Here is a 27271-nt window from a genome sequence, read left to right as displayed (position 1 = left end):
TTTTTGTTGTATTGACTTGTATTTTTTGATGTTTTGTACCCAAATTGGGTTTTTCTAAATGTGATTTCCAAAAGTCACTCAATGGCTTAATGTTGCTCTAAAGTTAGACATTCTCTAACGGTCACAAGTGTTGTTTTTCTCCAACCTTCAAGTGTCCTTGACATTTTTTGCACCAAACCAATAGGCAGGTCCTTGTGACCAACCCAACAGCCTCACATGGGTCTCATCTCCATCTCCTCAGGGACACCAGTTCCTTCAGAACTCGGAGATAATAAGCAGAAAAATTGAAATCCGAAGGCAGAATTGTTGCATCTGCAGAATTCTAAGTATAAGCATTCCTCTTCGATTTCTAAGCAAACCTGTGCTCGTCTATGAGAGTGTGTAGGTGTTGAAGGGCATGGCTCGCTGAGCATCATTCAACTTCTCATTCTTGGCAGAGAGAAGGCATTCCAGCTCATTAAAAAAAATTGAGTCTGTAAATCAAAGTATTACAACGTTACTCTCCATGTGCTCTTGCCGCAAGAACAGCCTCCCAGTGGACAACGTGATCCACAGCATATTGTTAAATCAAGATTAGTTCATCTGGAGTTGAAGCTGATCCATCGTACCATCAAAAAAGAGAGATGGCTAGAGGAGTTTAGGTGAAATATATTTAGTTTGCTTTGTTTTGCTGGTATTCCTTTGTTCCAGGTGTCGTTAAGATCTATAAAAAATAAAATAAAAACATGTTAATTAAAGGCACTGATGGCAATCATAAGGTTGAAGGGGTGTCTGCTTACTGCAAAATAGTGAAAATATCTAAACATCCTTAACCCTCATGTGTTTCATTTGGACCTGGAGATTTTCCCCCAAAAAATGGTGGTTAATGTTATCGCATTGGACAGAGTATAACAACTTCCCAAACTTTTTTAGGCATTTTCTAAAAAGCTTGTTACACTTGTGGCATTCCCGATCAAAAAATACCAGCCTACAAAAAATTGCTTATAAATGTCTTGTTATGCAATATTATTACAGAATTTTGGATTTAATATTTTTATCAACTTGTTTTGTTTAAATTACCACAGGTTTTGTTGTTCTTTTTGGGACTGATAATCATTGGCTCCATTGAACTGAGCTTATGAACCTCAGATATTGAGTGAATATTGCTTAAATTATTCACAAATAATGCTTTTTTTACTCAAAAACCAAGGTGCATAAAAAAAAATATTGAATTTCAAGATTTGGTGATAATATATCAATGACAGATTTATAAACAATTTTAATTTTTGAGAATTTTCAACAGCACAAAGGTGTTTATTCACAAAATCTTTATATTCTGCATTCCAATATGCTATTCCCTGAGAAACATGACATTTTGTGAGGTTTATGCTTAAAAAAAATCACTAGCCATGAATTATTTGCAATTTGTAGTAAATTATTAGTACTTTACTATAGTCATTTATCTTATTTAAAGAATGTTTAAGCTTTTTAATGGAAAAGGTGGAATTACTAATTGAGAAAAATATTTTGAGACGCCTGTTCTGAGTGTGTGTGTGTCTGCATATCTATTTGCCCTGGATATAAAATGGATTCAGAGATTAGAAGTGAGATATATTTGTCATCCGTGTCATCGTGGATGCATGAGCATGTGTGAGAGTGTCTGAAAGCTCTCTCAACCATCCTCCTCTTCAATTAGAAGACATGAAAACACAGAGACACCTTTGACTTCAATCTGTTTGCTCACAAAGAGCAAACATCCTGCTGTATGACTTGACCATGGTGATGCCAACTAAATGAGAAAGTAATGAAAAGGAGAGGACAGAAAACACTAACCCCTGCACCTCCTCACAGCTCAAGCTGGGAAGCTAGTGCCCCTGATCATCCAAAAGGCAAATGCAATGTTAAGCACAAATCTGGTAAGCTAATAACACGAATGGCTGGAATACAAATGTCTTTGTGTTTGCCCCAGCAATGTATAAAACAGCTAATGCTGAAAACAATACTGTGAGCAGAATTTTGAACACAGGAGCCCAGATAATAAATAAAGCTGCTCCTCTCCCCTGCCATTCAATTTTACAGTTTCAAGCAGAGAGAGATAAAGATCTCTGTTTGGAAAGATGGAACATTTCGCTAAAACTAGACAAGTCCAAGCGCCCAGTTGTGTTATTGCTAATAACAATCACTATGGTGTGTTTTTCCTGGGGACTTTTTAAAGCCATTTTTAAACCAGAATTGTACCTGTATTTATAGCCCAAATGTATTTTCTTTTATGAAAATGACCACCCAGGTCATTTCCTCAAATAAAAAAAGCCTTGATTCTCTGCTTTCAATACTTTTCTGCTTTGAATCTTAAATCAAAAAATGAATGGACACTACATTGAGACTGTTACTGAACTAAACTGATTCAGCAATCTGAGCTGGATAATGACACTATTGTCTTCTGTAGAGCTGCCTTTGAAATGATTTCCTAATTAATGAACTTTGGGACATTGACACTGTTAATAAACTGAACTGAATCAACATTGAGCCAAAGAATGATACTATTGTCTTCTATAGAGCTTTTATTTTTCGGTTTGTTACTGTGAAGCTGCTCTCACCCGGTAAATAGTGCATTCCCTATTGTAATCTCCATAAGGACACCTGCTGATGCCAAAGCAAAAGCCTTTTCATGACGCAATGGGCATTTCTTGTCTGTCTGTGATGTGCTCTTCTGCTCATATAGGAGAAGCAATTCTAGAAGGTTTAAAGAAGTATGGGATGGAATAGAAATGAGGATGATACTAAAAAGCGAGGAGAATGAAAGAACGGTTGAAAAGGAAAGTGAAGCAAGTGAAAGACTATAGAAAAGAGTGACAGGGGAAATGGACCTTGAACAGATACACAAAAAGTGAGAACCAGCAGGAGCACAGAACACAGTGGGATAAAAAAAAAGAAAGGATTGTGAAAGAGAAGCAGGTCACAGGTGGCACGACTCACACATGCAACCGAGAGTGAGTTAAGACATGCTGGAGGAGCTCATGATGAAAGACAAAGACGAAGATCAAGGGAGTGAAAAAGAGGGAAAGAGAATAAGTGAGAATGAGTTCACAGTGGAGAGGAAAACTCCATCACTGTTCTCTGACATTTTCCTCCGGCTCCAGAGTTTCTGTCCTCTCTCTCTCTCTCTCTCTCTCAGGTCACAGTAATATCTCAAATAGTAGCACAAGTTAGTAATGTCGCTGGAAGAAGAGCTGGTCAATGACAAATAAGGATGTCTGAGATGATGAACAGGACAAATCCTTCATAAATCTAGTTTAACAGAGCAAAGTTTTTAGAAATGCAATTTTCACATCAATGTTTTTCCCCCAGAAACACGTTTTGTGATGTAGCCATCAAGTAGAGATCTTGATCCTTACACTTTGAATACACCTTATTTCAATTCGTATTTCATCTTATATACATAGATACAGAGCTGGGTAATAACTAATTACATGTAATTTGGATTATGTAATCAGATTCCAAAAATTAAGTACTTGTATTAACATTTTAAAATACTCGTAATCAGACTACAGTTGGATTACTTGATTTACATATTACTTGCACAATAGCAATATTTTTTCAATAATCAACTACTGATGAACACATTCATTTTTATTTGAATTATCACTCAGTATGTATTACTTTTGAAGGCGTTTGTCTTTCAAACATATTAAAATGCACAAAAATGACAAATTCACCAACTTTTTGTCATCTGATCCTCTTTCACCTAATACATGTTTATTTGAAATTTTAATTATAAAGTATAACATTTGCATGTTCGTGGTATAATTTTTGTCATGTAATTTGGAAACAGTAACAGATTAAGATTTAATCTACCTAGTTCTGTGTATATAGATGCTAGCATTTAGATATTCATGCTATGTGCTGCATATTAGAGGATTTTTTTATTGCCTACACAAAATGTGCCTTAGTAATCAACATACTTGAGCATGCTTTAAGATTGTCATCTTTAAGAAACAGAAATACAGAAACAAAAAGATCTGAGTTGGATAAATGCACTGAAAACTTTTAAAATCAAGGCTAATTTGCAAAACAGTCTGTATAAATTTAGATTTTGCAGTGAATATAAAATGAAAATTATAGCAAACGAAGCAGATTGGTCTCAAGGGTTGTCATCGGAATAAATATTTGTAAAGCTTAATTTGCAAATGCATCATATTTGTGTCACCCTCCCACAAATGCACCATGCTTTGACTGTGACGTTAGTTGAAGCACTAATAGGAATGTAATAAACATCAATGCTGAAGTCTGAATAACACAGATTACAAAACACATCTATGGACAAATGTGACTGATGCTTTTAGCATCTTTTACTGAACACAAAGCATTTGATTAACACAAAAGCGTGTGGCTATAGTATGTGGATATGACAGACTACCCTTTAAAATCATGGTAAAAGGACAATAACGTGCTTTTCTGGCATCTCAGTATGTGTCATTGTATACTAAAAGTGCAATAAACAAAGACAGCGCTTCACACCTTTACATCATGTCATGTGACAGGATTGGCTCCCGTTAATCCAACTCAACATGCTTTGTGTGTGTGTGTGTGTGTGTGTGTGGTGGTCTTCAAATGCAGCTCACTCAACAACAGCTCACTCAACAACACAGAGCTATTGTGTTGAATTGAAAAGGACATCATCTGGTCATAATTATCATTATAATAAAAGCAAGTTTCTGTGGCGATTGAGAATCAGCCTGCCTCGCTTTATCTTCTCGTTCACGCACACACTAAAATGTATAGATGGTAGCAAACATCTCACTAGGATAAACAGTTATTTTGGTGATTCCTAAAGGGATATTTATCCCCAAAAAAGAGTAAAATTTGGTGTAATTTACCCTCAAGTTGATCCAAATCTGTATGCCTTTCTTTTACCTTTTGAACACAAAAGAGGGTATTTTGAAGAATGTTGGCAATCAAACAGTTGCTGGTGGCCATTGACTTCCACAATATGGAAAAAATACTATGGAAGGCAACTGTGTGGTTACCAAAATTCTTCAAAATAATTTATTTCGTGTTTAACAGAAGAAATAAACTCATACAGCAACAACTTGAGGGTGAGTAAATGATGACCGAATTTTCATTTTCGGTTCATTTGTGGTTACTGTCCTAAAATAAATATTAAAAGTGAAGTGACATACTGCCAAGTATGATGACCCATACTCGGAATTCGTGCTCTGCATTTAACCCATCCAACGTGCACACACACAGCAGTGAACACACACACACCGTGAACACACACCCGGAGCAGTGGGCAGCCATTTATGCGGCGGCGCCCGGGGAGCAGTTGGGGGTTCGGTGCCTTGCTCAAGGGCACCTCAGTCGTGGTATTGAGGGTGGAGAGAGCGCTGTACATTCACTCCCCCCACCTACAATCCCTGCCGGCCCGAGACTCGAACCCGCAACCTTTGGATTACGAGTCTGACTCTCTAACCATTAGGCCACAACTCCACACAAAAAAAAATATTTTGCTGTATGCTAACTTCATTTAAACTTGTGTTGTTATTTTATCATTATTGTTAGTTATTTGTTGCATTGTAATGTAAAGACCTTTTACAACAACAATGCATCAAATTGCCTGTTCTCAACCATTTTTTTCTTTTTTTTTTACATTGTAGTAATGTAAATCAACATTTCCACACTCACATTTGCACATTTTTCCTGAAGTAAATGTGACGTCTGCTTGTCTATTGTCACGATATTAGTGTTGTGGGTGGTTACCAAGGTATTTCTAGGAGGTTTTTATCATGTTTTGGATGGTTTCTATGTGATGGGTGTTTCTGGATGGTTGCTAAGTGAGTGTTTACTGGTGGAAGCCAAAAGAGCCCTCCATCAATCTTTACTCTCCGAAAGAAAGAAAAAAGGTACGATGCTATCACTGGGGCAGCACTAATATGTACCCCAGATAAGGTACAAAAATACACCTTTTGAAAGGGTACTGCATCAGTCACTACTTTTGCACCTTTTTTTCCTGAGAGTGTATGACTTTCTTGGCCCTAGATATGGCTTGTGTGCCTCCATATAAATCTGTAAGATTTTTAATCTGTTTTATGAGAAAAATTAATTGCTTGTAAAAGCATAAGCACTTGATTTTTCATGTGCATATTTATAATGATGCTCAAAGATTATCCCACACCCCATTTTTGGACATTTTTCTTTGGTAAAATACTGTTGTTGCTTATTTTCCCCTCTAAGGTTATGTGTTGTGATGTTAAGCTATTGCTTTTTGTCTTTTGAAATTTGAATGTAATTTCCACAAGCCATTAATAACGCAAAGGTTGTAACTTCCCTACTTCTTATTATCATAATAAAACAGTTTGTTGGGTAATTTGTGGCACACATTGCTACTGAGAGCAATGGCTGTCACGTGTTATCGTGTTGCTTGTTTGCACGGCCCCAGTTGACCATCGCAGAATCAGTCAGAAAGCGCGAGCTGCAGCGGGGGATATTAAACGAGCTCGTCTCTGCATCTGTGCGCATGTGCATGTCACGTCTCTGTACGGTGCCTCACACCACTCTACTCTTGTACTGGCTGTGGGATGGGGGGTATTTTATTTAGTGAGAGTGCAGCTACAAGAGAAAATGAATGTGAACGTGATCGATGAAACGACGCCCTGATGTGCATTTAAATAGAGCGTTTGTTAAGAAAACTTCCTAGCAAACACACAGACTCCACCTTGTGGCAACATCATGAGGTCTGAACTGGATTACAGGAGTGATTCAATTTTGCAAATTTGCTGTAGACCATTTTATTGACATCAAAACTATCAATATTGTTTTTCATATTGTAGGATCGATCAATGAAGATCAGGCTGAATGCTTGTTACTTTCAGATTTATTTTCACAGAGCACTGAACTATATGATCTGCAATATTTTATTTTATTATCTATCACTTTTAATTTGCTGGTTGATTTATATGCACATTGATTGTAAAGTGCATGGCCTTGGGGGTTGACAAGGTGCTGTGTGTTTATTTTAATAATAGTAGTAGAAGTAGTTGTAGTAGTAATAACAAGCTTTGCACACATGGATTGGGGCTGTAGGCTTCTCCCATCTGCATATATGATCATGGACCTCAACTAGAGTGACCATAAGCTTCTTGGTCACCAGTTTAGACAAGGCCCTTCTTCATCAATTGCTCAGTTTGGCTGGGCGAGCAGCTCTTGGAAGAGTCCTGGTTGTGCCACACTTCTTCCATTTGAGAATTATGGAAGCCACTATGCTCTTGGGAACCTTCAGTGCAACAGAAATTTTTTTGTAACCTTCCCCAGATCTTTGCCTCGATACATTCCTGTCTCTGAGCTCTGCAGGCAGTTCCTTTGACCTCATGGCTTGGTTTTCGCTCTGATATGCTTTGTCAGCTGTGATAGAGTGGTGTGTGCCTTTCCAAATCATGTCCAGTCAATTTATTTTACCACAGAGGGATTCCAATCAAGGTGTAGAAACATTTCTGCTGTGATCAAGAGAAATGGGAGGTACCTGAGCTAAAGTTCAAGCGTTGTTGTAAAGCGTCTGAATACTTATGTAAATGTGATATTTCATTTTTTTTCTTTTTAATACATTTACAGACATTTCTAAAATTCTTTTTTTTCACTGTCATTATGAGGTACGGAGTGTAGATTAATGAGAATAAAAATGAATTCAAACAATTGTAGTATCAGGCTGCAATGTAACAAAATTGAAAAAAAGTGAAGGGGGTCTGAATACTTTCTGAATGCACTGTATTTGGAAATGCACACACATATAGTTACTGTAAATAGAATCATATTTATTATTATTATTATGCATATTTTCAGTCCTATTTTCAGTAGTATTAATCTTTATATAACATACATAATATATCATTTTATATATGTGTATATATATATATATAATTATTGAGCGTGATTTATCATTTTTCAATCATATTCATCTTTATATAATATGTATTTGGTTATATCTCATATATGAGGGACTATTGGAAATGTAACCTCATAAATGTAACAATCTGATAGAACTGTACAAAGAGAAATGTACATATTGGTCCAAAAGGTATTATAACTTTCCTGCAAGCTCTGTACTGTTGTACTCTTTTTTACTCAGGTTGTCCTTGGAGCAGATGATTAATGTGACTCATGGAGACAGGACAGCAGATAAATAGATCAGATACTTCACTGGGCTGCTTTATTCTCTCTGCTTGTTTTAAGATGACTGAGTCTGATTTTATCTGTCTGTTGAGTTTTTACAGACACAATAGATTTCCATTTTCGCCTTATATAGCTATTCAATAGCTCCTTGTCACTTTGTTTTAAATTATCTTTTCTAGTTCAACAGAACATCAGTAGAGGTTGATGTGAGTCTGCCCAGCGCCTGCCAGTAATTTGTACACAGTTAGTCAGTGTAATGAGACTTTCAGTGAATCAGGTTAGCCAGACCTCCTGCAGTACAGTGATACGACATGTCACATTTCTGCTCTGCACGCTTCCTTTAAGCAGCAACAGATATTTATTTTTCAGTCTTTAAATACACTAACAATTTTATACTGTTACTAAAGTTCCAGCCGTGTAAAATGAGCTCAGATAATTATAATATATGACGTCTGTCAGTTTTTGCTAAAGATGTTTTAAGGGAAACCTACTTGACATTCATATATAAAATGAACTACTAATGAACCACTAAGTCTGGTATGATTATATGCAAAAATAAATTAGCAAAGTTTTAATAACTGATTTTGAAATAAAGAAAAAATTCAACATCAATGCCAATATCAATATCAATAGTTTACATAAAAATAAAAAGCAATATATGGAATTTTCTTGTTAATCATTTCTGAGGTCTTGATGAATAATTTGAAATACTGGTTTATGTGATTGAGTTGTGAACACTTAAAATCTCAGATAAACTATCTGTCTTTATACCTTTGGGAACATTCAGACTTTGAAAATGTCTTCATTTTCATATTAAATGGATTGGCTCTACTTATGTTTATATAATAGTAATAGTAAAAATATAATTTCCTTCAAATCCCTTCATTTTCACAAGTCCTGTCCCTTCATTTCCTCTCTGCGATGGTGATGAAATACTGAAGCATCTGAACAGGTCCCGTGAAGTGCTGCTTTAAACACACATTATTACTGATAATAGCTGAGAATGACATATGAAAGATACTATCCACTTATAACACAGCTCATACTCATACTGCTGAAAACTACAGCAGTGATTCAGTGATATGCAAGCAAGTTACTTAAGATTTTTTGAGATGTAAACCAGAAATTATGACTTTAAGCAAAACTGCAGGACTGTAATCAGATTACAGTATCATGAATAATATCTCACACTTATCTCATCTTCACAACAATGGAATGTCAGACACAGTTCCCCACAGAAGTGTCAAAACATGTGAGAACCTACAAACATGTAAAGCAGCTACCAGTGAGTCTGGTTTTCACTTGTTTTCCCTCATTTTTTCAGTGTACAAAGCAAAGTATTCTTATAATGGCCACTTTATATGATATAGATATCATATCATATAACATACATATATATAGTTCTATCAGACTGTTACACTTTCATGAGGTTAGATTTCCGATAGTCCCTCATATATGATATATAACCAAGTATATTTTATGAAAATAATAAATCAAGTGCTCATTAGTGTTTATATATATTTTTTAGATGATGTGTTGTTTCTTTTTGATGTATTTTTGTATAAGCCTGTTTCTGATGCTTTTTTATCTTCACACACAGTTACAGATCTAAAACATCATGGTCTCTGATATAATTCAAAGACTTTGAGGTCTTGTTATGTGTGAAGGAAATAACATTTATGAATGATTTTTTAGCTGTGGACAGTATAGTTCTCCATTCTCCATAGACATAAAATCAGAATCATTCATAAATGTTATTTCCCTCACATGTAAGAAAAACTCAGTTTTTGACCAAAAATCTGTGCTAAATTGTTTATACTATTAGTTTACTATAACGCAACAATCTGCATTTCCATTTAAAGTGTATGTGTAAAAATACTGAATTTTTTACCTGGTGTGATCCAGATGAGTAGAGTTGTGTTGGTTAGTGATACTGCTTGATTTAAATCAGGAGGAAGCTGCTGGTATGTCAGTCTGTTTGTGCAGCTTGTTCTGTATCGTCCTCGTGATGCTGGAAACACTCACAAAGCTGAAGCATCTTCTGGTCTCCAGCTCTTTTATCCGTCCACCCACCAACCCACTATTACTCAGTCTCTCTCTGTTTCCATCAGTCTGTTTCTCTCTCTCCCTCGTTCTTGTGCTACCTTCACATATTCTCTTTGATTCCAGTGGTTGTGCGCTGATGTTCTCTCTCTCTCTCTCTCTCTCTCTCTCTGTCCTCCCTCTAATTTTTCAGTCTCATTACATACACATTTATTCTATTTTCAGTACCAACAGCTCTCATTTCTTTTTCCTCCTGCACTCAGACTTCTGCCCAGAAGCTATTTTGGCCGTCGACCCTGGGTATATCTGTCCAGTTTGATTGTTTGATTGATCGCCTACCTTCACCTGAAACCTATTGTGATGAGGCATGTTAAAACTCAAACTATCCTTTAATAAATGACTCTTTTGTAGGTGTTTTTTGGGTTGTCTACAGGATTTAACAAATATATCAAGATACTGACAGTGGACGGCTGTGGACAGTTTGATACCGAACTGGAAAAGTGTATTTGTTCTGTCAAAAATGATAGTCTTAGGTGCCAGTTGTTTTTTCTCTCTCTTTTTTCATTTGAAAGTTCACTCTTACAGTTGCAAACATACAAATCGGTAAAGAAATGGTTGTATGATAGTGAAAACAGCCTAAAATGCTGCATTATGCGATATTGTTTCTTATATGCCAATTTCTTTGTTGTCATATTTTTATTTAACTATACAGTAACAAGCAGAAAATCACCAAAAAACTGGGAAAAATATGACATATGATCATAACATAGGCTAAAATGTTGCATTATTTGTTGAATATCCTCCCCTCTGCAGTATAGCTCTGCACAACATGCCAATCTAAGCGATAAGTTACATATATAAAATACATACTATATACACATACATACATCCATACATACATACACACACACACACACACATATTGTGACAAGTCGGCTGCCTCCCCCTTGTCCATCATCACCACCCCGTCCCGTATTCGCCGCCCTTCACCAGGCTCTTGACGGGAGTGGGTGTGTGAGAGAGGAGGGGCGCTGAACACCCAGGGCTGGCGGCGTGAGATGAGGCGCACCTGATGTGAATAGAACCTCATCACTGCCGCTGTTTAAACGCCGAGCGCGCCTCTCCTCGGGAGACCAGTCTCTACCCCGTGCATGCACGCTGGTGTCCTCGTGGGTCCAGGAAGGGAGCGTCGAGGAGGACTGCCGCACCCGTTAGGCGGCTGACGGGCCAGGATGCCGGGCCGTCGAGTCCCCCAGAGACGCCGGGACCATAGCAGATGGAAGGAGCCGCGCAAGAGACGCCGCCGCCACTAGCTCGCCCGGCCCCAGGAGGGGAGCGCGTGCGGCCACCGGACTCCGCCCCTTCCCTGGACCCTTCCCTGACGAACACTACCCTCCTTCACTAGCCCCGCGGCACAGCGAGGACACCAGGTTCCCCATTCCTTTGGACACTTTATTTTTCCCCTTTTATTTGTTTAATAAAAACCTCTCCGAGGCTTGACGCCACACCCACTGTGTCTGTCGTTTGCTCCTCCCGCCGTAATATATATATATATATATATATATATATGTATGTATTATTTTATATATCATAATCTAAAAATAATGTGTATCTTAATGTAACTTATCGCTTAGATTTGCATGTTGAACAGAATTTCAACATGAAATATTGAACAGAATTTCAATTAAATTATAACTTGCAGGTTATTCTGTTTTTGCCTGATCTTACAGGAAGAGAACTTTACAAAATATACATCAGGTCTCTTTTATAGCTTTGACGCTTTCACTTGTATAATTTAGTGTTTAAATGAAAAGTGTTTTCAGAAAAAACTAATTAACTTCCTACTTCTGAATTTTCAGAGAAGTGATGAAAAAAATTGTACGCCATTTCATCTACTCAAGCCTTTTAGATTATTTTAAAAGGATGGAAAGTAATGTGATATTTCGTTAAAATTAATAGCTAATATCAAGTACAGGGTAATGAGGTGTATTGTTATAGTTTATTTCAAATAAATAGCTACAATTCATCATTAATCCATCAAATGAATCTTGGCATATTTTTTCTTGACATGTCTATATCAATGACAGTGTCTAGTCTTAAGGCGTATGGCATTATCAGAGCTTTTCCCAAAGAACACAATGCACGTTTGGACTAACTGAAATATCAAATGCAAATACATTAGATAATGCTCAGCGGTAACCTTTCAGATTTCCCAGAAATGCATGAAAATGAAAAGGATTAATGATTCTGTCTAATTCTGGTATCTATTAGCCAAAGCTGCATTATATATGACGTAGAACGGTACAAATACTAACTCGGGCGTATTTTGTGAGAAGAGCATATTTTTACAGATGACTTTTCATGTCCTAATTGTTCCTTTGAAGATTATATTTTTTACGGGAAACCAGTGGAACCACTCTTATTGTTGCTCCCAAATGTATTCTAGTTTGCATGCATCAACCCCCTTCAGTTGAATGAATGCGGTGTGTATAATTGAAGAATGCCATTTCAGAACAAGAATTCAGTCTTTTCAATAGACACTTCAATATTCATCATCTATGTTAGTAAACAACCTCAATTCATTTATGATTCCATAATGTATAGCACTGGAAATGCCAAGAGGAAACAAATAACATGCTTGTCTGTGGAAAACTGCTACAACGCCAACCAAAAATTTAGTGTAGAAACAATTTTCACTCAGAAATTGTTAGTAAATTTCACAATTAATTACAAACACATTGTGCAAGTAGCACATTAAATTAAATGTGAAATGTTGAGGTAGAAAGACTGAAATGTGATTTTCTTGTAAAAGTAAACCTACTCTCTTTTTATATTTTCTGGAATACTTGCTTCTGATTGGTCAACAGTCTGTTGTGAAATATAGCATAACAGCTAAACTGAACCTTTGACCATTTCTTACATTGTGTTAGTTTTATGTCTCTTATTAAAACCATATCTGCACCATATACTGTATATACATATATATTTATATAAAACAAGACTCCATACAAAGGCACTCTCTTTTTCCTACAGATAATGGCATAAAGAAAAGGCCTTTATGCCCAGTGTGTGAAATCAATCAAGCCTGACATTTATGGTCTGGTTTATTGTATTCCTACCACAACAATTCCAGTGGATTCTATCAGATGAATTCAACAATTATGAAGGCTAGAAAGCAGCATTAAATGATTGCTCTGCCAGTGTGGCATGATGATGCACCACTGAGGATTTAGTATCAGTTAATGGAGTGTAACTGCAGTCAGGTGCAGAAAATTATGGTTTTTAACAGACATGAACATGTCCTTTGATATTGAGTGCAAAGGAATAGATGTCATGGCGTATTTTTAGCTGAATATGTCCATGTAGCTGAACCATGGGAGCGCTGATGTGCAAGCATTCATACCTACATCAGTGCATAGAGCAGTCACGTTTTAAATTGATCTCGGTCCTGTCATAAAACCGATAGAAATGCATGTCGGTGCACGAAACATCTCTTCACCTTGGTTAAAAAAAATCAGAACCTTCCAAAGGTACAAACAGCAAAGGTTACACAACAATTAGGTGTCTAAATGTGTGTACACTTTTTAACAAGTTTATATGATACATCAGAAATCCAAACTTCAAACAAGGTTGTTATTCAGGTTCTTCATTTTAACTCTCTCTTTCCAGATCATTTAATCAGTGAATTGTTAACTGTTACAATCAAATCAGTCAAATTATTCAGTGCAATCACCATTGAACCAGTTTACTGAAAAGAATCAACCTTGATGAGAATCAGTCTTATGTTTAACATACTATTGCTAGTATGTAGTGCACAGAGTATATTTGTAGTATACACGTAATGCAATATAGTCTTAAAACTAACACCATAAAACATTTTTGTTACTTGAAATAAAATCAACTTTAATGGAAATAAATGAAAAATAAATAAATAAATGCTGCCATCCCGTTGGCCACTGATGTTATGAAAAGATATCAAATTGGCATCAAAATCGACATAAAAAAAAAAAAAAAACAGGTCAAATATGCAAATTAAACTGATGTCCAAAACTTGACATTACGTTGATTTCATGTAAATTGAACGTTAAACATAATGGCCTACATATACACTAAACCAATTTTAGTGTGGGATTAACTTCCTATTTTATACCCAATTACCACTGGAAGAAATTGCAGACCAAATTATATTTAAAGTGATGGTACACCATCTTGATCAAGTCTTGACTAATGTTTGATGTCAAATTGATATCAAGGAGTCAGCTGGGAAGCAGCATTTCTCATTTTCATTTAATTTATATTGCTATGCTAAAATAACTATAAATAAATGAATGAAATAAAATTAATAAATCTAGACATATTTCAAATAAATAAATAAATAAAATACACATGACGAAAACAGAAAACAAAAAATTTAACTGAAAATGAACTAAAACAGAAAATAGAATTCAAAATGGTAATAAAAACTATAATAATTGATTGAGTTGCTGAAATCGCGTTTGGTCTCGTACTGTATCGCGTATCTTGTCAGTGTGTGCACTTGCTTGGCCATTTTTAGTGATTAATAGGAAAGTGGGTTCAGCTGAATTCTAGCAGTGATTTGTTAGATAGGGTATAAAAAAAGGTTCTTATACCACAGCAGCGGTCGCGTGAAGCTCTCCTCGCGTGAAGATCAAAGAGTGTAAAGACCATCGACTCTACCGTGCGACTCCACCGGGCTAGGACACCGGCAAAGGATATAAGTAGCTCTTTTTATTTGTTTTTTATTTATTTTTTTCCCTTTATATGTTTACTATTGAAATGTTGTTGTTGTATGCATTTGTCAATTTTATTTAATTTCTGTATTTTCTGAAATGGGTGTGTATAGAGTATTTACAGAGTGTTAACTTTGTTACTTTTTCTTATTTGTAAGTCGCTTTGGATAAAAGTGTCTGCTAAATGACTTCAAGTAAAGGAAGTAAAAGTAATAATATCTCTAACCTGGCATAGTGACAATCATGTAGAATAAACAAACCTTGGTGAACTGAAATTTGAAAATCTAATAAAGTTGAATTAAAGCTACTTTACATTTATTTGACCTAATCCAACTAAACTATTAATTTATAAATAACTCTGAGCATGTTAAGGTTTTTTTTTTTAAATGACTTTCAGCATCTTATTTGTGTTGTCAGTATCATTGTGTTGTATGTGATACTGTATAGGCCCATTTCAAAATTACAAGTGTGAAATGTTGCTTCATCCTTGGTTTAATTTGCTTTAAAAGAAGATAACCTGGAGTTACTCAAAGTGTGAAAAGCCCCTTTATGTATGTGTTCCCATTCCAGCCCTCACTCAGTCTGTGATGGAAAGCGGCTGCAGGTAAGTGAGGTTTTGTTTAGCAATGCTACTATTAATTAATGAATATGGCTGCTTACAGCAAACATCTCACACATGTGGTCTCATGAGATGGTAGAATGAATAGTAGGAACTCATCAGAATGAATAGTAGGATTCGTTTTATAGCAAATTCTTTTTATAGCATTCTCATACAACAAAGTTTGGACACACTTGAATTTGTTTCTTATGATCTGAAAAAAAGTATTATATATTTCTAAAAAATGCTTGCATGTTTGAGAACACAAAACTATTTTAAACATGGTGTTCGATAAATCATCACAGGTGCGTAACGAGAAAGTATGGCTAGGAAAATATCATCTAATCCAATGGCAACTGCGATGCGTAATGCTTTTTAAATAAAGATATATGTAAAGTTTCATTTGAATGAAATACTTCAATGGAAATATACAGTTTACAAACATAGTTAAATACAATTTAATCTCGTCTGTAACCCTTTCCAGCTTTATTATTTTATATTATGAATGAATTATATATATATATATATATATATATATATATATATATATATATATATATATATATATATATATATATATATATATATATATATATATATATATATATATATATATATATATATATATATATATATATATATACACACACACACAGTGGTGTGAAAAAGTGTTGGCCCCCTTCCTGATTTTAAATTTTTTTTTTTTTTTGCATGTTTGTCACACTTTAATGTTTCAGATCATCAAACAAATTTAAATATTAATCCAAGATAACACAAGTAAACACAACATGCAGTTTTTGAATGAAGTTTTTTATTATGAAGGGAAAACAAAATCCAAACCCACATGGCCCTGTGTGAAAAAGTGCTTGCCCCCTAAACCTAATAACTGGTTGGGCCACCCTTAGCAGCAACAACTGCAATCAAGCGTTTGCGAGAGAACTTGCAATGAGTCTGTTATAGCGCTGTGGAGGAATTTTGGCCCACTCATCTTGGCAGAATTGTTGTAATTCAGCCACATTGGAGGGTTTTCGAGCATGAACTGCCTTTTAAAGGTCATGCCACAATATCTCAATAGGATTCAGGTCAGGACTTTGACTAGGCCAGTCCAAAGTCTTCATTTTGTTTTTCTTCAGCCATTCAGAGGTGGATTTGCTGGTGTGTTTTGGATCATTCAGTTCAGTCAAGGAGTTTATAAGGGCAAAGAAATGGAAAGCCTTAGATTGCCCAAGTCAATCTCCAGATTTAAATCCGATTGAACATGAATTTCACCAGCTGGAGAGGAGAGTAAAGGCAGAAACTCCCAAAACAAAAGACAATTGGAATTGGCTGCATTAAAGGCTGGGAAAGTATTTCAAAGGATGAGACCAAGAGTCTGGTGATGTCTATGGGTCACAGACTCACTGCTGTGATTGTGCGCAAGGGATCTGCAACTAAATAATAGCTTTTAATCTTTTATATCTGCCTTATGTTCAACTGTCCCAATACTTATGCTCACATCAATGAGTGGGATGAACCCTAAAAGTGCTGTTCTTTTTATTTGGTAAAACATCTATGTGTTGAAACGGCTAATAATAAAATGTGACATTCTGAAGTTTAGTCTCATATTCATCTTTTAATCATATTTGTAAATGTCTTGATTCCACAGCCAACAGAGCAATTTTGTCTTTACTGTTCCAGTACTTATGGAGGGCAGTGTGTGTGTGTGTGTGTGTGTGTGTGTGTGTCTAGCTAGCTACAGACCTGTCTCTCTCCTTCCATTCAAACACTCAAATGAGTTGTCTTTAAACAGGTAGCATTATTTCTTTCACAGAATATCCAACTGGATGCTGACCAGTCAGGTTTCAAGAGTGGCCATTAAACTAAAATTGCGCTATTCTCTGTCACTGAAGCCTTGCGGATTGCAAAAGCTGATTCCAAATCATCAGTTCTTATTTTGCTGGATCTATCATCCGATCCTCCTGTCCTGTCCATCTCTGGGCATTACAGAGATTCTACTTCAGTTGTTTGAATCCTATCTCACAGGTAGGTCTTTCAGGGTGACCTGGGGAGGAGAGGTATCTAAAGCACATCAACTGGGGCCTCATTTATAAAGCATGCATACGCACAGATTTGATCTTAGAGCGTGCGTACGCTTAAATCCACACCAACGCTCATATTTGTAAAAACTGCCTTTTTAAGTGCTTAGCGTCACATCAGGGTCTGAGCAGATATACACACTTTTTCTTGTTTGAGTACTGCAGGTTTTTGAAAATGTAAGCTATTCTTGCAGCTCGCTGTTCTAAATTATGATGATGATGGGTGATATTTTATGTTAATGACATTAACTAAGAGTCGTTTATAAGGCAGAGGTGAAACCATTCAGTTGTGAGCGATTTCAAGATCATTTGTGATTCATAGATTTCACATCTGTTTCTGCGAAACATTTTATAAATTATGCCCCTGGTCACTGGAGTTCCTCAGGGATCGGTTCTTGGACCCCTCCTCTTCTCTATATACACTACGTCACTGGGACCCATCATACAGGCATGGCTTCTCAATGGTAGCTGCATGGATCTCGGACTGCCTGGCGGACAGCTCGGCATGGATGAAAGAACATCACCTACAGCTCAGCCTGGCAAAGACTGAGCTTATTGTCTTCCCTGCCACTCCAACTCTACAGCATGACTTCACCATCTATAGGTTCATCAACAATTACCCCATCAAGTTCAGTCAGAAATCTTGGTGTAATCTTTGATGACCAGTTGAGTTTCAAAGACCACACTGTAAAAACTGCTCAGTCTTGCAGGTTTGCATTACACAATACCAGAAAGATCAGGCCCTTCCTAACAGAGCATGCTGCACAACTTCTTGTCCAGGCCCTTGTCTTTTCTAGACTGGACTACTGCAATGCTCTTCTGGCTGGAGTTCCATCATGCACAATCAAACCTCTAATGAGGTTTAATAGTGCATAATAATATAATAGTGCAAAATTGTGCTAGATGATTCAGAATGCAGCGGCACGACAGGTCTTCAACGAATCTAAAAGGGCCCATGTCACACCTCTCTTTATCTCCCTCCACTGGCTCCCAGTTGTGGCTCACATCAAGTTCAAGACAATGAGGCTCAGCATCCTCCTACTTCCACTCACTTTTACGAATCTACATTCCTTCCAGAAGTCTGAGATCTACTAGTGAACGACACCTCGTGGTACCGTCACAGAGGCACAAAATCACTTTCCAGAACATTTTCGTTCCCCGTTCCTGGATGATGGAATGATTCTCCAACCGTTATCCAGAATACTGATTCCCTGACAATTTTCAAGCGACTCACCTCTTTCATCACCACCTGACCTCATCCAAAACAAAAAAAAAAACACCTTAACTTCTCTTGACTTAATCCCCAGTCTAGCTTGTACTTATTTGAATAATGCCTGAAACTTGATATAACGAGCACTTCCTGTGTCTATTTTTCCTCTTGATGGATCGCTTGATTCAAATTTTAAGTTGATTTGGATAAAAGCGTCTGCAAAATGACAAATTGACTTCAAATTGAAAATCTTATGACCAATATATGAAAAAGGTATACGTTGAATATGTATAAGCTTAAATGAATTACTGATTGCTTAAACGTAAATTATCACTAATATATATTACTCAAATAATTTAATTTCGTCTATAATCAAATTCATTTTGTGTAGCCAGCTTTTGTAATCTCTGCATGATAATTTGTTGCTTTTCCTCAAAGTGGTTTCCTAGAAAATATTCTTGCAGTCACACACAGCCCTGCAATCTCCTGTACAAATGACAAGTTCAGCTGGCAGTGTGTTAAGACGTCGTGATTACTGACGGAGACTTGTCACCCTCTAATAAAGAAAAATTGTTGGCTGAATGTTCTTTCAGTCTCTCCTGACATACATGTTCCCCTCTCTTAAATGTCACAGCGACGTTTTCTCATGCATTTCTGAGAGACATTTACAGCAGGAATGACTGCAACAGCATTCGACCTGTCAAGAGCACTCCATAGCTGTTTGGGTCCATAGCAATTTCAATGCAGGTTAAAAAACAAACACATCACCTCATACACAAGTGTTATATTTAATGTGCTTCAATAGCGTGTCATGATGTCAACAACCGCTTACAAATACATAACTTGAACCATATCTTAAGAGTATTTATTAGTTACAGTTCAGTTTATTTCAGTACAGTTTGCCTTGAGCAGAACATTCAAGGTAGAGAAATTACAAATTGTACCATTTTTGTGCTATTTAATCTGTAATATTCAGGCTATTTAGAGATCAACGCTGTGGGAAAGTAAATAAATCTGATGGATAGCTTGTATTTCCATCACTTAATAAACTTCATACAGTCATTTCCATTATAAGCGTGTCCAGGTTCATTTCTGAATGACACATCTTTTGTAAATCTTTCCATTCAGGTATATTTTTCCAAACTTATAAGTTGTTAAAATACAGGTAGACATGTATAAACAAATTCACTAATATATATATTTTAAAAAAAAGTTAATAGTGCGATCACATAATTAAAACAAATTGAAAACATACAGATACGCTGTCTGTCCCGGTGATGCAGTAAGATAAGCCATCCACACGATGGCAGCACTCACACGCTCAAAACATAACCACTCGTGACCACAGGTTTGTAGTATCTTTTCAAAATGACACTGCAGTGCAGTTTAATCATTCCTGCATCATGATTTTGAACCAACTTTCAATTATATTAAAAATGGATACATTAGTTATATGCTGGGCAACCCTAATAACACTTAGAATGTAACTTGTAAATATGTAAAATAATATTTCCTGTTTTATCTTACACATTTTCACATGCATTTATGATCAGACTTGATTATTGGATACTAATGATTGGCTTTGGACGCATTACCATGGTATTCTCTGCTGGCACCTTGATATCAATTTGACATCAAATATTAGTCAAAACTTGATCAACAACTTCATTTTAAATTCAGTTTGGATGGCAATTTCTTCCAGTGGTAATAAGGTAAAAACAGTGAGTTAATCCCACTCTGATATTGGTTTAATGTATATGTAGGCCAATATATTTTTGAAATTCAACTTTAAATCAATGTCATGTCAAGTTTTTGACGTCAGTTTGATTTGCATATTTGACCTGTTTTTTTTTTTTACCCGTTTTTCAAACTGACATCTTTTCAACATCAATTGCCAACTGTGATGTCACAATTGAGCAAACGTTTATGGTCTAAGTTTTTTTGTTTGTTTGTTTTTTAGGAATAGCCTAGTTTCATTTGGCAAGGATGCATCAAGTTGATCTAAAAAATGAAAAAAAAAAAAAAATTCTAATTAAATATAAACATACAGCAAAACAAAAATGAAATTATTCTTAAGCACCAAATCAGCATAGGAAATTAATTCTGAAGGATCGCGTGACACCGAAAACTGGAGTAAAATTGCCATCACATGAATAAATTACATTTTAAAATGTATTTAAATTGTAACAATATTTCACATTACCATTTATTTTTGAGCAAATAAGAGATTTTATTTGTACATCACGTCATCACCTCATATATATATATATATATATATATATATGAGTGCTGTCAAACGATTAAATCGCATTCAAAATAAGTTTTTTTTTTTACATAATATATGTATGTGTCCTGTGTATATTTATGTATATATAAATACAAACACATGCATGTATTTTAAAACTATATACATTTATATTCGTATATTACATACAAGTATAATGAATATACGTAACATCTTTCTTAAATATATGCATGCGTTTGTATATATATATATATATACATAATTCATATACACAGTACACACACATTATGTAAACAAACTTATTTTGAATGCGATTAATCACTTGACAGCACATATATATATATATATAAAAAATGGTAATTATTCAATACAACAGATATGCATCTAAATAATGTTGTAGTACAATCTCACACCATGGTACTTTTTTGTAAGGTTTTGTAAGGGAATGTCATGTTGAATCATTATTAATGATTGATTATTTAACTTAAAAGACTTACTATTGTTGAATTAGTTGTTATAAGGCATATTTCACTCTGTTAATCTCACCCTGTTTTCTGCTTCTAAACAGAGTCAGAATCACTTTTTACAAAATATCTGAATTTTAAAAAAAAATTTAAAACACATCAAATTATATTTAGTGCAGTCTTGAAATACTGTGTATGGACACTCAAACACCTTTTGTTTGACACTGGAAGAAATTATTGCAAAATGTTTCAAAAAACGAACATTTAACAAGCAGCAAGTTACGGTTAAAGATGACGTTAACTAACTTGAATGACAAAGATGTCTTTATTCATACAGCTTCATATTTACGATGAAACCTGATGTTGTTTTATTGTCATAACGACCTCTCTCACATTTCTCTGCGGCTGAGCTTCTTTCTCGGACTTGAAATGGGTCCTGAACCAGCAGTCGAGGAAAGTAACAAACCACTTTTTGTATACATCTGTCACTCAGCTGTTACCCGGTTTGCACCTTGTCTTCCTGCGCCCATGCAGGACTGTGGCCACTGGCTAACTGGGTAGTCGGCAAACAACGATGACTCTTATATGTTCCCAGATGCCTGAAGCTCCGCCCACACTGGTAGCAGGAGTAGGGCGTAGCGCCGCTGTGAATGCGCATGTGTGTGTATAAATTGCCCAGCTCTTTAAATCTGCGTCCGCATTGGGGACAAGCATAGGGACTCTCTCCTGTGTGCACGCGCTGGTGGCGTTTCAGTCCGGACAGCACTGGGAAGCCCTTACCGCACTGTGGGCAGGGGAAGGGGCTCTGGGCTCCGCTGTGGCTGAGGCGGTGGCTCTTGAGACGCGCGGCGTGCCGGAAACGCTCTCCACACTCGGGGCAAACGAAGGGCTTCTCGCCGGTGTGGATGCGCTGGTGCTGCCGCAGGTTGCCCAGATAGTTGAAATGACGCCCGCAGTCGCCGCACTCATATCCGCCCTCCACTTTCTTCTCCCGTGCACCCCGGCCAACAGGTCTTTGTGTCCCTCCCAAAGCTCGGCCCGCCTCGCCCGAGTCACCCTTTCCGCGAGAGGAAGAACCGCTCGGGGCAGACTGCAGAGTGCTCTCGTCGTGATGCATGAGTTTGACGTGCTCCTCCAGGAAAGAGGAGTCAGGGCAAAGGGTTCCACAGAAGGGGCAGATGAAGGTGTGAGAGGAGAACTGCTGATCTGGAAAAGACGGTAAGTAAATCAATTCATATTTCCAAATCACATTAAAAGGATTTAAAAGGATTTTTATGTGAAAAAGAACACAAAAGATTTTTATACAATGTATTGTGACTAACGTTGTCATACATACACGCTAGTTCAAATGTTTGGGGATAATTTTTTTTTTTTTTTTTTTTTTTAGCAAGGATGCATTCAAATGACAAATTATTATAATGCATAAAATATTTATATTTCAGATAAATGCTGTTCTATTCAACTTTATTTTCATCAAAGAATTCTGAAAAATATGCATTGTTTTCTCTAAAAATATGTATTTTTATATATATTTCTTGAGCACCAAATCATCATATTAGAATGCTTTCTGAAGGATCACGTGTCACTGAAGACTGTTATTATGCTGAAAATTCAGCTTTGCAACACAGGAATAAGTTTTTTTATTTAATATATTCAAATCTCAAGACTACGACTAAAAACTCACAGTAAACAAGTTTAAGGGTAAGGATCAATTATTGAATTTAATAAAAATAGATAAAGATCAATCAAATTTTAACATCAGGGTCAGAGGTGCACAACCCATAATGCTTCCCAGCTGCATTCATGTAGAGTTCGCACTGAAACTGAAACATTCTCTTTCTTAGAAAACACTGACCTGATCTGTCCATACTGTCCTCCGCTGGGCTGCTCCTGTCTTCCCGCGGGGAGCCCTGAGTGTCCAGAGGAAAATGGTCAGACACTGACCTCAGACTTCCTCTTCCTCCTTCAGAGTCTTCGGTTTCATCCTCGTCATCTACAGTGGGAACATCTTCACATTTTGTTTCAGTATCACCTAAAGAAGCAGAGGAGTACATGGATGAATACAGCTGGGTACTGTTAATTTATTCAGATGATGTTGAACTTGAAATTTAGATTTTTTTTTTTTTTTTTTTTCCTTCAAACACCTTTCAAATGTCAGCAGTCACTAACTATGAATTATATGTATAACTGAAGTGAGGCAGCATTAAATTTGATGTAGTGTATTTAAATCTGACGAGCATTTGTGAAATCTGAAAATATTACATAATATATTGCAGCAACAACATAAAACATGTATGCATGCTACAATGCATGCATAAATGGGCAATGGACAGTAATATGCATACAATATGCAATTAAACACTACAAAGAACGTATATTGCATGTAAATATGTACGTAATACATTGATGCTATATACTTACTTACTTTTACTTTTGTCATTTAGCAGACGCGTTTGTCCAAAGCGACTTACAAATAAGAAAAAGTAACTAAAACTAAAAGTTACAACTCTATATACACTCACCTAAAGGATTATTAGGAACACCATACTAATACTGTGTTTGACCCCCTTTCGCCTTCAGAACTGCCTTAATTCTACGTGGCATTGATTCAACAAGGTGCTGAAAGCATTCTTTAGAAATGTTGGCCCATATTGATAGGATAGCATCTTGCAGTTGATGGAGATTTGTGGGATGCACATCCAGGGCACGAAGCTCCCGTTCCACCACATCCCAAAGATGCTTTATTGGGTTGAGATCTGGTGACTGTGGGGGCCATTTTAGTACAGTGAACTCATTGTCATGTTCAAGAAACCAATTTGAAATGATTCGAGCTTTGTGACATGGTGCATTATCCTGCTGGAAGTAGCCATCAGAGGATGGGTACATGGTGGTCATAAAGGGATGGACATGGTCAGAAACAATGCTCAGGTAGGCCGAGGCATTTAAACGATGCCCAATTGGCACTAAGGGGCCTAAAGTGTGCCAAGAAAACATCCCCCACACCATTACACCACCACCACCAGCCTGCACAGTGGTAACAAGGCATGATGGATCCATGTTCTCATTCTGTTTACGCCAAATTCTGACTCTACCATCTGAATGTCTCAACAGAAATCGAGACTCATCAGACCAGGCAACATTTTTCCAGTCTTCAACCGTCCAATTTTGGTGAGCTCGTGCAAATTGTAGCCTCTTTTTCCTATTTGTAGTGGAGATGAGTGGTACCCGGTGGGGTCTTTTGCTGTTGTAGCCCATCCGCCTCAAGGTTGTGCGTGTTGTGGCTTCACAAATGCTTTGCTGCATACCACGGTTGTAACGAGTGGTTATTTCAGTCAAAGTTGCTCTTCTATCAGCTTGAATCAGTCGGCCCATTCTCCTCTGACCTCTAGCATCAACAAGGCATTTTCGCCCACAGGACTGCCGCATACTGGATGTTTTTCCCTTTTCTCACCATTCTTTGTAAACCCTAGAAATGGTTGTGTGTGAAAATCCCAGTAACTGAGCAGATTGTGAAATACTCAGACCGGCCCGTCTGGCACCAACAACCATGCCACGCTCAAAATTGCTTAAATCACCTTTCTTTCCCATTCTGACATTCAGTTTGGAGTTCAGGAGATTGTCTTGACCAGGACCACACCCCTAAATGCATTGAAGCAACTGCCATGTGATTGGTTGATTAGATAATTGCATTAATGAGAAATTGAACAGGTGTTCCTAATAATCCTTTAGGTGAGTGTATATATCTCTGCTATATGCACCTATATACATACTGCAATGAGTGCATACTTTATAGAGTTATATGCATCTATATATTTTGTAATGCATGTCATTTATTAAATGTTTTTTTTTATTATGCAATAACAAAGCAACAATTACAAAGACAAAGAGAGAACAATAAAACAAACAGTGAGGGTTACAAACAATAATCCAAAGCATACCAAGTTATTTTATAAGATTTACACCATAAGAGAGTCTTACATGCAATATAATTATTAGAGTTACTCAACGAGTTTACATACATATCAAAATCTTTCCTGAAAATAAAAAAATAAGGAGTTTTCTTTGAAAATTTACATTTATGAATGTAAAATTTAGCAAGAAATATCAATAGATTAATAATAAATTTGCAGTGAGAAGGGTCTAAATTTAAAGAATAACCAAAATACACAATTTTGGGGGTTATACAGAAATTTGGATATAAATATTTTTTAACAAAATTGGAAAAGTCAACCCAAAATACTTTACAATAGACAGTCCCAAAACAAATGATTGATTGTTTCTTCAGACTGAAGGCAAAAGGAGCAATTGGGGGAAATCATTTATTAAATGTATGCATACGTCAATGAATGCATACTACAAACACGCATGTAATGCATGCATACTACATATTTACTACAAAGAAAGCATACAAACTATACACATGCATACTTTACACAACTGCATTCATCTATATACTATAATGCATGCACACTATAAACTATATGCAAACATGACACAATGCATGCATATTTTATGCGACAACAAGCATACTACAATTGTCAACATTTCAGGTGGATCAAAACCTTTCATCACAGTTGTCCTAAAACCAAGATGTTTTATTGTCTTAGGACAACTTTGATGATTTTTTTTTATCCACTTCAAATGTTCACTACTGCATATCAACTAGACACATACTAGAATCAACTAGACGCATACTAAAAAGAAAACGTAGGCTATACCACGATACATGAAAACTATATTCATCTATATACATGTTGCAATGCATGGCATGCATACATATTATAGACACTATATGGATTCGACAATGCATGCAAACTAAATGTAACATACAATGCATGCATATTACAAACAACTACATGCACACTACCGGTCCGTGTCTACAATAATTTAGGTTACATGATTAAGCAGTACCTTTAAACTCAGCTGAGTTGAGCTCGACTCCTGTCATCCACTCATAGTCATACATGCGCTTGCTGGCGGACGGCAGCATGCTGAAGATGTCCGTGTCAGCGTCGGTGTCCGGGACTCCGCTGTCCGTCCACAGGCTCAGAGACGCTTGCGGCTGCACTTCGGACCCAAAGGCCTGGTTGCTGTGGTCGCTCTCCACTTCAGCAGCGCCCCGCTGGTTCTTATCCTTCATCAGATAGTCGCAGATCGCGTTGATGTTCTCCTTCTTCACCACGGGCGTCCCGGGTTTGGCTTTCTTCGGGTCGGCGCCGTGTTTCTGGCCTGGTTGATGCTCTGCTTTCCTGAAGTCCAGGCTGCTGGAGTTAGACCCCCTCCCGTCTTTCTCCGTCGACTCCAGCTTGGCTCGGAGCAGCTCGATCTCGTCGGTTTTTTCGCGGAGCTCCATCTTTAGGACTCTGATCCGGACGCTGACCAGCTTGCGTATCTCGGACAGCGCGGACTCCAGCACCACCGTGATGTTCCTGCCCAGGTGCTCCGTGATCTCGGTCACCGAGCACACCAGCTGCTCGTCGGGCTCGAGCTCGGACAAATCCTCCTCGTCTCGGCTGAAGGACCCCGCGTTGTCCATAAAGGCGGCCTGGGACTCCGACGACGGGCCTGTTTCCATATAGCAGTGGTTTCTCTTTCGGCTCATGCTGAAGAGCGCAGGCACTCAGCGCAGATGGGACAGTGTTTTGATCGCGATGGACACTGAGGATACAGCAGAGAGAGACACCATAAAACACCAGACGAACTTCCTCCCACTTCGGAAGTTGACAAAATAAACAGCGCC

The 27271-nt window shown here is 37.0% G+C and overlaps 1 protein-coding gene across 1 annotated transcript; it reads right to left on the bottom strand.

The window, feature by feature from the left end:
* Positions 1 to 19670: 19670 nt before the first annotated feature.
* On the bottom strand, positions 19671 to 27271 carry LOC306887721 (zinc finger protein 16-like). The gene is made up of 3 exons (XM_079445708.1): positions 26443 to 27271; positions 23387 to 23563; positions 19671 to 22737 (listed from the first exon to the last, which is right to left on the bottom strand). Exons 1-3 carry the CDS (start codon positions 27131 to 27133, stop codon positions 22028 to 22030), a joined length of 1578 nt encoding a protein of 525 aa, XP_079301834.1. The 5' UTR covers positions 27134 to 27271; the 3' UTR covers positions 19671 to 22027.

This window comes from Barbus barbus (assembly GCF_936440315.1).
Source record: "Barbus barbus genome assembly, chromosome: 2".
Lineage (NCBI taxonomy): Eukaryota > Metazoa > Chordata > Actinopteri > Cypriniformes > Cyprinidae > Barbus > Barbus barbus.
This window is presented reverse-complemented; position numbering and strand designations above follow the sequence as displayed.